General features: G+C 43.3%; 1 protein-coding gene across 5 annotated transcripts in view; it reads right to left on the bottom strand.

Annotated features, from left to right (window-relative positions):
• Positions 1 to 17,147, bottom strand: part of fermt1 (FERM domain containing kindlin 1) — a 151,267-nt gene that overhangs the window by 59,818 nt on the left and 74,302 nt on the right. For all 5 annotated transcript variants that reach the window (XR_015077549.1, XM_085981715.1, XM_085981716.1 and 2 more), the window contains 3 exons: positions 13,611 to 13,824; positions 2,846 to 2,948; positions 1,903 to 2,010 (listed from right to left, as the gene is read on the bottom strand). Coding sequence is in view for 4 of the 5 variants with exons in the window: in XM_085981715.1 (XP_085837841.1) it covers positions 1,903 to 2,010; positions 2,846 to 2,948; positions 13,611 to 13,824 (425 nt within the window). In the remaining variant the exon portion in view is untranslated. The remainder of the gene's footprint in view (positions 1 to 1,902; positions 2,011 to 2,845; positions 2,949 to 13,610; positions 13,825 to 17,147) is intronic.

Here is a 17,147-nt window from a genome sequence, read left to right as displayed (position 1 = left end):
TGGATACTTTTCAGTTACGTTGTAGCCAGTAGAAGAGGGGAAACCATCAGAAAATGCTGTAAAACCTTATTTTGCTGCGCTCCTATTTTTCTCCTCTCTTTTCCTGAAGGCAGTGGCTCATGTTGGAGTGCACAATGAAACTGCCCAAACTCATTCCACTTGGGACCCTTACAAAAGCAGGAACTAAACCCGTGACCTTCATGCGCTGTGGTTTGTACCATACCAAATGGTTCATTCATCCAAAAGAAAGCATCATAAATAAAAACGTTTTAAACAGGAATGGACACAACTGGAGTTTTGATCCTTTGCACTACTTTTAGAGGCAATTATTGGGACACCCAATACAATGAAGGCTGACCTACCTTTCTTGCCGCCACCTTTGTATGCACATTGAATATCACCAGTGCTGTCTTCCTACACTGCAAAGGTTCTACTTAGCTCAGGTGTTGTAGGAAGTTGTCATTTGTTTCAATGTTGTTACACACAGCATTTTGCTAGATGGAAAATTCCACCATTCAATTTTTAACCTGGCTTATTTCCAGTCAATATGTTACTGATTGTATGTTAACTACATTCTCCTGATGCAACAGCACCAAATTAAGCATGCAATAAAAAAAAATGCTGATGGGCCTTTATAACTGTTTTGAAAGTGAGTTCCATAATTCTGATGGCTGTTCAGATTAAAAAGCTCCCTGAACATTTGATTTACATATTCCATGTGAAATTCCCTAATACAATGTCAAATAAATTAAAACCAAGACAACATAGATCAATATTGCCCCCCCGCTTTCTCTTCTCCCCTTCACCACCCCGTGCCTGTAATTATCAAGAAGTTGGACTGTTAACAGTCATTGTGCCAGTTCTCAGTAATTTCTCTTTGTATTCCAAGAAAAAGTTTTAATCCCAAGAAAATAAATGTTGAAGGGCTCAAGCACTTTGTTGAACAATGTTATAAATCCCAGTTGTCTTGTATTGGTCTAATTTATGTTGTATTTTATAACTCTACTTGATTTTGTAAATAAATTTGAATAATTGTTTCAGCCTGTTGAATCTCTGGCCTCTGTGCAACGTTTCCATTTACCCGAATAGACTGAGGACTTTGTGGGAATCCTATGTAAATTCCAGTATGCATTTTAGTGCATTTGGACAAATTATTAATCAACATTCCACTGGAATAAAAAGTGAAAAATGCAGATTTCAGATCAGAAGGAGCTTGGCCCACGTAAATCTGTGTTACATCATTGAAGGAGAAAATGGTGCAGATGAACCCCAAACCATAACATGTGTGAAAGGCTTTAGTTCTTTCAGCTGAAAAGTGAAACATTCAATTATTCTGAAACGCATTTCAATGAAAATTACTTGCAAGTCTCTCAAATGGTATGACAATGCTTTTTTTGTACATGGACTTAATTCTCCATTAAAACAAAAGCAAAATACTGCAGATGCTGGAAATCAAATAAAAATGTGAAAATGCAGGAAATACTTAGCAGGTCAGGCAGTTAACTGTTTCTCTCTCCACAGATGCTGCCGGACCTGCTGAGTATTTCTGGCACCTTCTATTTTTATTTTTATTCTCCACTGTTAATTATATTCTGACAGGTTCCTGGAGATCCAGCTACAACAGCACAAGATCAAAACTCAGTTGCTCTGTCCTCTCAGCATTTTCTAATTTATAGCGCTTCTTTTGTTTAATGAATCACCTCAGAAATAGATAGGTAGGAACCAAAAATACAGGACAATTTGAGCTATTTTTCTCAAACTAGAAATATGAGCCTAGATCCTAGCTGTGATCAAAGTCTGCTGTGTTGGAGGGCTGTCTTTCTACACACCTGTTGGGGCATGTTCTTCCCCTTGTTGAAACAGGTTTTGTAGCAAGAGTTAGCTTTTAACAATTGCACATACCTGTAATGCTGCAAACATCAACATTTCTTCTTCAGTGCAGTCAATTTCTTCCAGCAGAATTGCCCACCGTGCTTGCTCATATAGCTGGTTTATCCGGACTGCATCATACTGCATGCAATAAAGAAAAATGTCACTAAGTGTATGATACAGCCCAAGCTACTTACTGTATGAATATATTTTATTACAGGAAAAAAAGAAAAGCATAGGGTGTCACAGAGTACTAGAACATGCATTTCATGTGGCGAGTTCCCAACCTCATTCGGGTTACTGTGCGGAAATGCTGAGTGGATGCTAGGTGTGTCACCACAGGAAACAAAGGGAAAATTGGAAGGGAAAAGTAACCGTGGCCACTTTGGCACACTTTCCAGTACTATCTGCAGAGGGCTAGGGGACATTCTTCAAGGTGTGCCCTTTAGCAAGGAAAGGCATGCAGCACAGCAAGGGGATAGTGAATAGGGAAAAAAATAAAACACATTACAACCACTTCACTTTCCAAAAACAAAAATATAGTCTCTGAATTTAGGCTGTGGGTTACTGTCATACAAATAATGAGCACATTCATCTGAAATTCCCCATTAACTCATTTCAAATAACTAGGTTAACATCCCCACTAAAATAGCAGAGAGGGGAATTTCAGACAAATGCGTTAAATGTTCGCACAATAGTATCCCATGGCATTATTTCAAGACCATGGTATTATAGTCTGTAGATTATCTACTGAAGATTACAAACCTTTTCATCAAATTGTGTTTGTCCTCTTGTACCGAGATTAATGTTTTTGATGTACTTCAAAATACCTCATCTTCGAGAGCATCACCTAAATACATCAACGTTTTTCCCCACATTACAGATTAATAATATGCCCCCATTTGACTTAATTTCTCTGTCCAATCCCAGGACAGGGATGGAATGCTCAAAATAATATTATGGCTGTGTCCCTTACTTTTGGGTTCAGATCAAAGAAGCTGTAGTACTTGTAACGCAACAGCAGCTTATCTTCCTCCTGGATGCCTTGTTCCATCAGTGAACGTGATGAATCTAGCCATCTGCAAAAATTGAGCAATAAAAAAAACCATGAATAAATGATCTCCGATCTGATGTAGAACATTCGCTATTTGAATTTGCATTACTTTACCTTGTCCGGGTTGCTGTTAGCAGTCAACCTCTGCCTTGTTTGGCACTTATACTTACGAAATTGCTTCTCTTCTATACATCAACCATTGTACTTAACTTATGATAGTTTGTTTATTGTTAAGCTACATTAGAAAAGAATGGCAACAAGACACATTATAACAAAAGTACATTACCCTCAATATTTAATATAATGCTAACTTTCATATTTTTCCTGTTGTGGCGGTACCACCGGGTGTCCATTACATATATAATGTACATAATTCACTTTAACCTAACTGTATGTATATTACTTACCTGTTTGGGCCGTTGCTCCTTTAAGACGCGCCCTAGCACGCTGACGTCACGTCACTTATCACGTGACGCACCTAAACGCGTTGGCCGCTGGCCTAGTTCGGCCGTCCGCTCCCGCGACGGTTGCAACGGCCAGCCACAATGCCGGGTGCCTCTCCCACTCCCGCGACTTCGGCCGTAACAGCCAGCCTCAGTGCCGGGTGCCTCTCGCGCTCGCGACTTCGGCCGCAACGGCCAGCCTCAGTGCCGGGTAGATGCGGTGACGTATCGGCGCGGGTCACGTGACCGCCCTAAGCGCGGGCGAACGTGCTGACGTCACGACGCAGTCACGTGACGCCCGAAACACGGGAAAACACAGCCGAGCGTGATGACATCATCACGCTATCTAGAGGACTGCAGACTCAGTCCTCGTGGCGTCCCCGCTGGGGAAAGACCTACTTCACAGTGCTCCTGCATCCAGCCGCCTTACCTGCTGTATTTCGTCTGTTCTTGTAAATAAACAACTTCTAGATTGTTCTCCTGAAGTCGAACTCGATTATTTAGTAGTCATTCGTCCGATACCTACCTAGGTGAACACGAACTGCTACACTGTTATATTATTTTTGTCAGAACTTTACTTTCACACACTGAACTGTTGCATGTTTGTTCATCTACTTGCTATGGCTTTTCAAATTACTTGCATGCTCTCTAACTTCTTTCATACCAGGTGTAATGTAGGCTGGACAGCGGAGTGACTCTAGTCTGCAAGGCTAAAGCAGAAACCTGTGTTCATCTCTTTTGGTAGATTCAGGCTGCGCACCACCTTTGACAGGATAGGCACTATGGATGGACCACCTAACCTGAACCATCTCAACCAATACAAGAAGTCCCACCTAAGGAAGTGAGTGTGGGAGAAATTGGCAGTTCTGTGCCAACTCAACAAGACAAGACATCTCTTGTTAGTATCTTACCGTAACAAAGAGGCTGTCGCAGCTGCCCTTTTACTGCGAGGAATCAAGGGAGCCTGCTGCCATGGTCACATCCATTGGCTGCAAACCATTGCTAACATGTTCCGTTTTCTAATGTGCAAGGTTCCCCCAAGATGAGGACACTGGTACCAGGAAGGAAGAGGATGAAGCAGCCCCATTACATCAACACCTGTCACAAACTCCAGACCCTGCAAGCACCAGTGCACAAACATCCACTTTGAATAAACCAAACAGGAGGAGTCAGGAGGGAAGCACTGGACGAAGCACTTAGCACCAGAGAAGAAGAGCAAATGGAGGTGGCATCAGATGAGGGGCAACAGAAGGAAGGGTTAAGGCGAAACAGGTAGTTGCAGGACTCAGAGATTTGTTTTTTTACAGAGGCTGCAAACCGAGTTGAACTGATTAAATCAGCAGAAGCTCTTCATGCAGCCATTTGAGAATCTTCAGAGCTCCCTTGCATGGAATGGTGAAGAAAATGCATCAGTGCTATTTCAATATCTGTAAAGGCATGCACAAAAGTTTCAGCACTCTCCATGGTGTTCTAAAGAGTGTGGCAACTCCTGGACATTTTTCAGGGGATCCCCAACAAAAACAGAAGGTCCAAACACTGATGCAGTTTTTCTGGCCAACACTGTGTCTAGTGCTATTGAGATCTTGGACTCCAATTTACCAAAGGCTCTCACTTGAGAACACTTTACACTTCTTAGTGGTGGCCGTGGGTCTATGCTCCTGCAAAATCCTGTTCATCCACAAGGGGTAGCCAACAGCTGGGGTACAGCGGAAGAAGAAATGACAGAGTTCACCTCTCGGAGAGCTAATATGCAAGTATGGTAATGACGCCATGTGTGTTGGGGATGTGGGGCGGTAAGGGGGGGGGGGGGGGGGGTGTTCAGGATATCATGTTGTTGGAAGACCAGTAAAATACAAAAGAGGACCATAGGACTGTTCTCGGGCTGGCTATAAGGGAAAGTCCTTGATGCGTAATCTTCCTAGCTATGCTTCAGTCTGTCACTTCTTCCTCTTCTTTCTTCTCTGCAGGCAAAGGTGCAGGCTTGCCTTCTGATTCGCCTCTCCGAATGGTGAAGTTGTGCAATACAAGGTACGCCCAGATGGTGTTTAGACATTTTTGGGGGTTTGTAGAGTAGGACTCAACCTGATCTGTCTAGACATTGGAAAGGTTGCTTTAATATGCCAATGTTATCATCATATATGTTTAAAAAGCCCCATTTTTGTAGCTTTCCCAGCACAACTAAACAATTTTGTGATACATCTAATCATACCAACTGGAGTAGGCCATTCAGCCCCTCAAGTCTGTTGCACCATTCAAGTAGATCATGGCTGATTTGTAACTTAATTCCACACGCCTTGGTTCCGTAACCCTGAATAAAAATCTATCAATCTCAGTTTTGAAATTTTCAATTGACATCGCCTCAACAGCTTTTTGGGGAAGATATCCTTTATAGGAAGAAGTGCTCCCTGACATCACCCTTGAATGGCCTAGCTCTAATGTTAAGGTTATGTCCCCTTATACTGGACTCCCCCACCAGAGGAAATAGTTTCTCTCTATATACCGTATCAACTCCATTATTCATCATAAAACACCTCAATTACATCACCCCTTAATATTTTTTACTCAAGGGTATACAAGCCTAGTCTATGCAACCTGTCCTCATAATTTAACCCTTTTAGCTCCAGCATCATTTTGGTGAATCTGCAGTGCATCCCCTCCAAGGCCAATATATCCTTCCTGAGGGATGGTGCCCAGAACTGAACGCAGTACTCTAAATGGGTCTAACCAAAGCTTTGTATAACTGTTACATTACTTCCACCCCTTTGTATTCCAGCCCCCTTGAGATACAGGTCAACATTACATTAGCCTTTTAAATTATATTTTGTACCTGCCCATTAGCTTTTAATGATTTCTGTATTCAGATCCCTAAATCTCTCTGCTCCTCCACAGTTCCAAGATTCTCGCCATTTAGAAAATATGCTGATCTATCTTTCACAGGTCAAATGTGGATGACCTCACAGATCCCCACATTGAACTCCATCTGCCACAGTTTTGCCCACTCACTTGATCTATCAATGTCCCTTTGCAACGTTCTACTCCCATCTACACTATTTGCTGCGCAACCTAACTTGGTTTCATCAGCAAAAATTGATATATGGCTCTCTATTCCTTCATCTAAGTCATTTATAAATATAATGAAAAGCTGAGGCCCCAGTACAGATCCCTGGGGGACACCACATCACATCCTGCCAACTGGAGTACATACCCATTATCTCTACTCTGTCTCCTACCCCCTATCCAATTCCCTACCCGTATCAATAGGTAGTCTCTAATTCCACGAGCTCTCATCTTTATTAACAGTCTCTTGTGTGGAACCTTACTGAATGCCTGCTGAAAGTCCATATAAATAACATCCATAGATACTCCCTTATCTACTACATTAGTTACCTTCTCAAAAAATTTAACTAGGTTTGTTAGACATGACTTACCCTTTACCCCGTGCTACATTTGGCTAGTAGTGGGAAGGGCAAAATGAGAGATTGAGAGGCAAATTGACATTCGTGCGTGATGTCCAACCCCTATGTCATGGGAAAATAAAGCACGGTTGCAAGCTGTCTTCATGGTCAAAGCTCTGGACAAATTACTACTGTATTTGTCTGCAAAGTTACTGTTGTAAATACTGGAAATGAAACCAGGCTAAATAAAAATATACTAAAATAAAAGAAGATGCATCATAAAATATGGAGGAGTCGGCAGCACCAGAGGCAGAGAATAGAGAGAGCGGGACCTGAGGACAGTGTGGACCTGTGAGGAGTCGGCAGCACCGGAGGCAGAGAAGAGAGAGAGCGGGACCTGAGGACAGTGTGGACCTGTGAGGAGTCGGCAGCACCGGAGGCAGATACAAATCCGGCGAATTCCAAAAGAACAGCAAAAAACAAGGAGTGACGTCACAGGACAGCAGGTAGGTGATTAGTGGGTCAGTATTAACAATTTCTTTTCTCTAACTTAACCAGATAAACTAATTAATATAACTATAAATAATCGTTTGAATAAAGACTTTAATTAAGAGAGAGAAGCGGCTGGAAAAAAAGGCAGGCCTGATTTTTAAGACTCGTAGGGTTAGAAATTTATCTCCTTACTGACACTCTGTAGCATCATGAAGTGGGGATAAAATGGCGGCCGCCGCCACTCTTTCGACAGCTGGTGGCACGACCCACAGCAGCCGCTGACATATTGCTCTCCCACTTTACCGGCAGCGCCTTGGAAAAAAAATGGCAGTGTGGTGATGTCAATCGGCGTGCAACGCCGACGTAACATCACCAATGCGAACTTCGACCCTGGCAATTAATTCAGCGCTGGGTCCTAAGCACACCAGGTAAACCTGGCGTGCAAGCAGGCTGATGTTAGCGATGCCTGCAACTCTTAAGGGACACACACACACATCATTCAGATAAGTTTGAATTTGAGGGTTTGGACTGGTATTTTTTTTTATTTTACTCAAGTGGTGGCTTACTGCAATAGATGTGAAAAGTTTTTTTTAAAGTGTGTAGGGAGTGCTGCTGGACACTTGAAAGGGCTTGGATGGTAAATGAAGGCCTTTGAGAAGGCAGAACATGCTGCGAATAGTATTTCCAGCATTTTATGCTGTCATTTCACATTTACAGCAACCGCTTGCAGAGGGAAGAGCAAGACGCAGAAGAGGAAGTCTCAGAAGAGGAGGAAGCCGAAGAGGAGGAATCAGATGGAAGGATGCATCACAGGCGGCCCCTTTGTGGCCGGGATATCCGGGATGGAACTATTCGCTTGCGGTCCCACTAGCTGGGCAGGCTCCCTCTTCTTGTTGACCCACTGGCTGGACAGGCTGCATTTCTTGGGTGTGTGAAATAAGGAAGGCACAAGGGTGGAGTTGTGCTGACGGGAGGGCGGGAAAGCAAGAGGTGCATGTCAGAAGGGGGATAACGTACAAGGATACCCGCATCTTGTATCCTTTCAGCCCTGCCGCTGGCTAAGGGCTCAACCATGCCCCTGCCAAGAATGGCCTGCACCATCTCCTACAAGGAGGTGAGGTGAGACTAGGAATGGGAGATATGCCTGGTCATTGGTGCAGATTGTTGGTGAGTGATTGGGGGTCATGCATTGAGCAGTGTGTGAGGCTAATGGTGCAGTTGGTAGGAGACGGCTTTTGAAGATGCATTCACTGACCTAGACCAGTGGTCTGAGGTCATGAAGCTTCTTTGGGCACTGGAGCCAGGTGGTGGGGGTGACATTGTTAGCAGTGACGGCTTTGGTGATCTGGTCCCACATCGTTCTTTCTGGAGGGCCTCTTGCAGCGTTGACCCCCTGCACAAAGCTGGAGTGCTGCGTGCGAGACCCTCAGTACCCCTTTCCCTGGCTTGCAGAGCCATTTGTGTTAGTGCTGAGGCACTTTTCCCATTTGTTGAAGCTAGGAAGGTAATTCAGCTTTAACAGCTGAATATTCACATTTGGAACTTCTTTTAAATGTTGAATATTTTTTAAAAGGCAGAAAGGGCTGAAAAATGTATCGCTTCACTGCATTTTATTTTGTATTGCTTCAGTATGCATGGCCCCTTTAATTTTCAGACCTCTTCCTTGCCCAAAATTCCTTGCGAGCTTCTCAGCTTCGCTCACAGAGGCCATGGGAAACTGCAATGCTGCACCTGGACAGAAACTTTGTCCCGGATCCCTCCAGCAACGCCACCAGGATGGCGTTGTACGGAAGGTGAGCGCTGCACCACCTAGCTCCATGACCCCCAACCAATTTGATTCGGTTAGCATTGCGGCCATTTCCAGCGACCGTTAACTGCAGTTGCCGGTGATCACAAATTTTTCCCCCTTAGTCTTAAGTTGATTTCTGTAAGTTAGTTAATAGACAAATAAATAGAGGCATGGCAGCACACCTCAGTCCCATGGAATGCACATCTTGTGCCATGTGGGCACACCAGGACGCTTCCAGTGTCCATAACAACCACATGTACAGGAAGTGTCGTCGGCTGGAGGAGCTCAAGCTCCAGATTTTGGAGCTTGAGCAGCAGCTGGCATCAAAGCGGTGCATCTGTGAGGCTGAGAATAACGTGGATAGCACGTTTCAGGAGGTGGTCACCCCGCAGCGTAAGATTGTGCAGGCAGAGAGGGAATGGGTGACCGCCAGACAGACAAAGAGGCCAGGCCGGTAGTGCAGGAGTTCCCCGAGTGCATCTCGCTCTCTAACCGGAATACTGGTGAGGATGGTGGTTCTTTTGGGGGGTACAGCCAGAGTCAAGTCCACAGCACCACGGGTGGCTCAGCTGCACGGGGGGGGGGGGTTTGGGGGAGGAGGAGATCAGGAACTCAATAGTGGTAAGGGATTTGATAGTTAGGGGAACAGACAGGCGTTTCTGCAGCTGCAGACATGATTCCAGGATGGTATGTTGCCTCCCTGGTGCCACGGTCGAGGATATCACTGAGCGGCTGCAGAACATTCTGAAGGGTGGGTGAACAGCCAGAGGTCGTGGTCCATATCGGTATCAACAACATAGGTAGAAAGAGGGATGAGGTCCAGCAGGCAGATTTTAGGGAGCTAGGAGAGAGATTAAAAAGCAGGACCTCAAAAGGTAGTAATCTCCAGATTACTCCCAGTGCCATGAGCTAGTGAGTATAGAAATAGGAGGATAGAGCAGATGAATGTGTGGCTGGAGAGATGGTGCAGGAGGGAGGGCTTTAGATTCCTGGGACATTGGGACTGGTTCTGGGGGAGGTGGGACCTGTACAGGCCGGATAGGTTGCACCTCAACAGAGACAGAACCAATATCCTAGTGGGGCAGAGGTTGCTAGTGTTGTTGGGGAGGTTTTCATCTAATTTGGCAGGGGTAGTATTAGAAAGGAGAAACAAAGTGCACAAAGGATTGAGAGAGACAGATAGCACTAGAGTAAGAAATAGTAAGGTATTAGGTGGGGTCAGACTAAGAGAGAATACAAGAAGGTCTAAGATAGGTTTGTAGTGCATGTGTGTAAACACAAAGTGTGGTAAATAAGGTTGGTGAGCTGCAGGCACAAATAGCCACATGAGAATATGATGTGGCGATAACGGAGACCTGGTTCAAAAAGGGCAGGATTGGGTATTAAAGATTCCTGGATAGAAGGTGTTCAGGAAAGATAGGGAGGGAAAGAAAGAAAGGAGGTGGGGTGGCAGTATTGGTTAAGGAGAATGTTACAGTGCTGGAGAGAGGGGATGTCCTGGAGGGGTCAAGGACAGAATCTATTTGGTAAGAGTTAAGAAATAATAGAGGTGCCATTACACTACCAGGTGTATTCTATAAGCAACAAACTAGTGGGAAGGATATAGAGGAGCAAATTTGCAGGGAAATTACAGAGAGGTGCAAGAACTACAGAGTAGTGATAATGGGGCTCTTCAACTATCCTAATATAGACTGGGATAGTAATAGTGTAAAGGGCAGAGAGGAGGAAGAATTTCTGAAGTGTGTTCAGGGGAACTTTCTTGATCAGTACGTTTCCAGCCCAACGAGAAAGGAGGCATTGCTGGATCTGGTTCTGGGCAATGAGGTGGGTCAAGTGGAGCAAGTGTCAGTAGGGGAGTAATGATCATAGTATCACAAGGTGTAGATTAGCTATGGAAAAGGACAGGGAGTAATCTAGAGTAAGAATACTTAATTGGAGGAAGGCCAATTTCAGTGGGTTGAGAACGGATCTGGCCCGGGTAAATTGGAATCAAAGATTGGCAGGCAAAACCGTAATCGAACAATGGGCTGCCTTTAAAGAGGAGATGGTGCAGGTACAGTCGAGGTACATTCCCACGAGGGGGAAAGGTAGGGCACCCAAAGTCAGAGCTGCCTGGATGATGAAAAAGATAGAGAGTAAGATGAAGCAGAAAAAGAGTGCGTATGACAGATGTCAGGTTGAGAATACAAATGAGAATCAGGCTGAATAAAGAAAGGTCAGAGGGGAAGTGAAAAAGGAAATAAGAGGGGCAAAGAGAAAGTATGAGAATAGATTGGCAGCTAAATTAAAAGGAAATTAAAAAGTCTTCTATAGACATATACATAGTAAGAGGAGGGGTGGGGCCAATTAGGGACCAAAAAGGAGACCTATGCATGGAGGCAGAGGGCATAGCTGAGGTACTAAATGAGTGCTTTGCTTCTGTCTTCACCAAGGAAGAAGATGCTGCCAAAGTCATAGTGAAAGAGGAGGGAGTGGAGATACTGGATGGGATAAAAATTGATAAAGAGGAGGTACTAGAAAGGCTGGCTGTACTTAAAAGTTGATAAGTCACCAGGACTGGATGGGATGCATGGGAAGTTAAGGTGGAAATCGCGGAGGTACTGGCCATAATCTTCCAATCCTCCTTAGATACAAGGGTGGTGCCAGAGGACTGGAGAATTGCAAATGTTACACCCTTGTTCAGAAAAGGGTGTAAGGATAAAACCAGCAACTACAGGCCAGTCAGTTTAACCTCAGTAGCGGGGAAGCTTTTAGAAACGGTAATTGGGGACAAAATTAAGAGTCACTTGGACAAGTGTGGAATAATTACGGAAAGCCAGCATGGATTTGTTAAAAGCAAATTGTACCTAACTAACTTGATCGAGTTTTTTGATGAGGTGACAGAGAGGGTTGAGGGGGGCAATGCGGTTGACATGGTGTACATGGACTTCCAAAAGGCTTTTGACAAAGTGCCACATAATAGGCTTGCCAGCAAAGTTGAAGCCCATGGAATAAAAGGGACAGTGGCAGCATGGATATGAAATTGGCTAAATGACAGAAACAGAGTAGTGGTGAACAGTTGTTTTTCAGACTGGAGTAAGGTATACAGTGGTGTTCCCCAGGGGGCGGTACTAGGACCACTGCTTTCCTTGATATATATTAATGACTTGGACTTGGGTATACAGGGCACAATTTCAAAATTTGCAGATGATACAAAGCTTGGAAGTATAGTGGACAGTGAGGAGGATAGAGTTAGACTTCAAGAAGACATAAATAGGCTGGTGAAATGGGCAGACGCGTGGCAGATGAAATTTAACGCAGAGAAGTGCAAAGTGATGCATTCTGGAGAGGCAATATAAACTAAAGGGTACAATTCTAAAGAGGGTGCATGAACAGAGAGACCTGGGGTATATATGTACAAATCGTTGAAGGTGGCAAGGCAGGTTGAGAAAGCGGTTAAGAAAACATACGGGCTCCTGGGCTTCTTAAATAGAGGCAGAGAGTACAAAAGCAAGGAAGTTATAATGAACCTTTATAATACACTGGTTCGGCCTCAACTGGAGTATTGTGTCCAATTCTGGGCACCGCACTTTAGGAAGGATGTGAAGGCCTTAGAGAATGTGCAGAAAAGATTTACGAGAATGGTTCTAGGGATGAGGGACTTCAGTTACGTGGATAGACGGGGTTGTTCTCTTTAGAGCAGAGAAGGTTGAGAGGAGATTTGATAGAGATGTTCAAAATCTGACGAAGGGTCACAGACCTGAAATGTTAATTCTGTTTCTCTCTCTCCATGGATGCTGCCTGGCCAGTGTTTCCAGCATTTTCTGTTATTTCAGATTTCCAGCATCTGCAGTATTTTGCTATTGTGTTCGTTTGTTCAAAATCATGATGGGTCTAGACAGAGTAGATAGAGAGAAACTGTTCCTATTGGCAGAAGGGTCAAGAAGCAGGACACAGATTCAAGGTGATTGGCAAAAGAACCAAAGGCAACATGAGGAAAAACTTGTTTATGTAGCGAGTGGTTAGGATCTGGAATGCACTGCCTGAAAGGGTGGTGGAGGCAGACTCAATCATGGCTTTCAAAAGGGAATTGGATAAGTACCTGAAGGAAACACATTTGCAGGGCTACAGGGAAAGGGTGGGGGAGTGGGACTAGCTGAAATGCAGAGAGCCGGCACGGGCTCAACGGGCCGAATGGCCTCCTTCTGTGCTGTAACCATTCTATGATTCTACGAATTATGTTTAAGGATCTCTAATAATTTTACTGTTATGTACATGATCTACCTTCAGTCACAAGATAACAGCTCAGCTAATATTCTGTTTATATGACAGAATATTTCATATAAAACAATACATAAAAGCAGATCCTAATCAAGATAACATGATATATATGTTATATACTTAAAAGCTTCAGAAACAATTGTTTCTGTTAAACAAAAAAAGCCACTGCCACGTTTATAAAGAGGATACTTTAAAGAGCATATCCTGAGGCTGTGAAAGGTGTTATATAAATGCAAGTGCTTTCCTTCACTTCATTTATAAACTCCGATTACTGTAATAAGTGAACAAATTATTTCAAGCAGTCTTACCCAGCATTAAGTTTTGCTTTGTCGATTTGATTCTGCGGCCGGTACATTTTGGCCAGTACCTCCGGTGTAAGGTTTGGCTGGCTGACGGCCAGGATATTGCAGTTCTGTTCAGCTAGAGGACTATCACTGAACCATGTAATTGTAGAAGAGACAGGTGTTCCATTGATGGGGTCATATATGGGAGTCATAGTCTTGCTGTACAGACCAGGACTTGCTGCACAATGAGACAGACACAGTGTTGAAATATTTATATCATTGACTCTGAATCATGGACATTTGTTAGAAGTAAGTAAATAATTAAATACAATGTAATATGGCAATAACCTTTATACTGATTTTGGTGTCTAATCTCAGGATGGAGGTTTAAATCAGATTAATTCATTGACAGATGTTCATTGTAGGCACATAGTCTCTCTACATAGGAGATCATTAAGACAGGCTTCTCTATAATTAACTAACTACAAAATATGAATGGCATAATGTGACAATATTTCATTTGGTCGCTATGTGTGAGTGACATCAAAAAGCCAGTGGGGTTATTTCCTCGGATTGTTATTTCTTGTAATGTTGTAAAAAAAATTTTTAGAGCGTGTATACAATTTTACTAGAAATAGTGATCAGAGGAAATCACCCTGCAATGTTTACAATGTCGCTCAGTGATTGGGGGAAATCTTCCACTCAGTATTTCAATATAGGTAAAGCATGTGAAAATCATATCAGGTGTATTGTTTTCCCATGTGGTAATAACACACAAGGTATGTAACAAATAAGAATACAAAAGTTTAAGAACACAAGAAATGACTGCTAAACATAGGAAAATTACAGTATTAATGCTGTTCAAATTTACCAATTGTTCTGATTATTAGTGAAAATAATGCCATGATGTACTTATTAGAATTAGTCAGTAATCATGGCCAATGATCACTAATCAATTGCATCTATGTAAAAATTATTTTTACACTCAGTTTGGTGCAATGGTTTATTGGTGCTCCAGTACATTGTGCCACTGAGGGGACCATGGGTTCAAACCTGCAATTCCCCATCAGGACATTCTTGATCTCAATGGTTACAGCATCCATTGAAGACAAAGTACTTATAATCAGAGGTCAAGTTGCTCCATGCTGTTCTTGTGCACCTTCAAGTGGCTGATGAAGATTGAATTCAGTAAAGGTCTGAAAGCAGGCCATTTACTCTGACAACAGGAGAAACAATGAGCGGTGCAGGAAGACTTTAGTGAGGGAGAAGGAACTGCATTCAATACTGTACCTCAAATCTGAAGCTTCCTTTCTAGGATGTCTCACCAACAAAACCTGAGTACATCTGGCTGAGAGTGTAGGTCAGTCAGATAGGGATGTGAAAGATCAGAGTTCTGACTAATTTCAGCCTGGTAGAATCTCTATATTAAATCTTTTGAAATGAATTTTAACGACTCCAATAGCTTATTGTTTTTTCTAAAATGGTTTTCTGTGGCAGCTGGCGGAGAGCAGCCTGCCTCATTGAGGGGGTGAAATAAATCCACATCCCCGGCTAGTATGTAGATGCGAGTTGTCTGATCTGTTTCTGCAGATTGCCTAACAAGTGGTGGGGGACACAAAGTCCATATAGGTGATAGAAATAATTAATATTTATCACCAGGTGACCAATACGCTTGAAAGGCTGTTATTGTGGTATTTGTTGTCAGTTGGAAAGATCAGGAGAGTTTAATGAGATCCAACACTATTCTTGTAGAATCCTGGATGTGACAATGCAGGGGTGGGAAGGAAAGACGTTAATAGACATTCTTTGGCTCCAATCAGATATGTAACAGTGAAACCAAGTGACGGCATTCCCACCAAGCTAGAAATTGGAGGAGAGACATTATAGAAGAATGATGAAGTCAACCATTTCAAAGGCTGCAGAGATGTTGAGGAGGGATAATGTACCATGGTCACAGTCACAAAATGTCATATGTAAGTTTGGTTAGGCCAGTTTCAGTGCTGTGTCAGGGGCGGAAACCTGGTTGGAAAGATTCAAACAGGGAGTTGCAGAATTGATAGGAAAAGATATGGGCGATGAGAAACACATTCAAGGACTTGAGAGGAAAGTGAAGATGCAGATAGAGCGGTAGTTTACATGGATAGAGGTGAGCCTTTTGAGGAGGGGGTGATGATGCTGGTTTTGAAATGCAGGGGGACAGTGCCTGAAGAAAGCAAAATATTTACAATGTCAGTTATTGGAGATCAGCAGCTAGAAAGCCGCCAAGCCCGAATATCATAGGGGAGGAGGTCATAAATACCTTTCTAGTCTCCTTTGCCTTGCTGTTTAACCCCTCAGACTGGAGAACCAGGCAAGATCTACTACCAGTTTCTTCAGATACCCCAATGCCTGGGCACCCTCTATTGATCGGAAGAGGAAAGTAAGACAGGAGGGCTGGATGTGCCCCCTCCCACCTCATTTCCATGGCTATACTTTGCCTGAACCTATTTGGAGAAGGTCTATCCCTTTGGTGCAGCCCTGGAAATCAGAAGGCAACGTAAAGGGGGCGAAACATGACATAATGGTTCTCTGTCCCTTTTCCACTCTGCAGTGCCTGGGAAATGAGTACTCCTTAGTGCTACGGAGGGCTGTATCAGGGCCATCATGTTGAAAAGAGGTGGGGGAGGTAGCTATCTACCAATCTAAAAGCTTGTGAATGTGCTAGGGCATGTGTTTATGCCTTGCCCACACAAACATAATGGAAAGACATCTTAGAGAAAACACACTTCTCACAGGAGGAAGGAAACTGGAGACGCAGTCATGCAGACTACCTCTTTCTACACTGGCATTGTCAGAGACGTCTCCAATCCTTAATCTCAGACTGAGAATGTCTACAGTGCAGAGAGACTTCAAAAAGTGAGAGAAAATTGACCTCACAAAAAATATATTTATTTTTCTGTCCTTTTTCCCCAAAAAGAGTTAAATTTGTTCACTCACACCCTAAACCAGTTGTTCCCACCTCCTCAATATGCTAGAATGAGCAGGCAAAATGAGATTGTGTCCATCACCATACCATGTGCTGGCTGAGGGATAGCATCAGATTACAGATAGATCATATTCTATATGCTGATCCTATTGCACAGCAGAAGTGCTATTTTGCTTTAAATTAATTTTAAATAAAGCCTTTAATTTATTTGTCAAGTTATTGGTGATTTTACTGTTATTATCAATTAAAGCATACTGCACAATTAAGAAATAGTATTTGTGGCAACATTTACATGTTTCTAATTCAATTCTAGGGGGCTATAGGGGGGGAGGAGCTAAACACGATCAAAATCACTAAGGAAGTGGTACTTGGTAAAATAATGGGACTCAAGGCGGATAAATCACCTGGACCAGATGGCTTACATCCTAGGGTCTTGAGGGAAGTGGCGGTAGGGATTGTGGATGCATTGGTAATAATTTTCCAAAACTCCCTGGACTCGGCAAACGTCCCGGCAGACTGGAAAACTGCTAATGTAACACCCTTATTTAAAAAGGGCAGTAGGCAGAAGGCTGGAAACTATAGACCGGTTAGCCTAA

This window comes from Somniosus microcephalus, chromosome 3, assembly GCF_052327205.1.
Source record: "Somniosus microcephalus isolate GS21.2 chromosome 3, FLI_Smic_1.0, whole genome shotgun sequence".
Taxonomy (NCBI): Eukaryota; Metazoa; Chordata; class Chondrichthyes; order Squaliformes; family Somniosidae; genus Somniosus; species Somniosus microcephalus.
The sequence above is the reverse complement of the archived record's forward strand: the minus strand, read 5'-3'. Positions and strand labels throughout refer to the sequence as shown.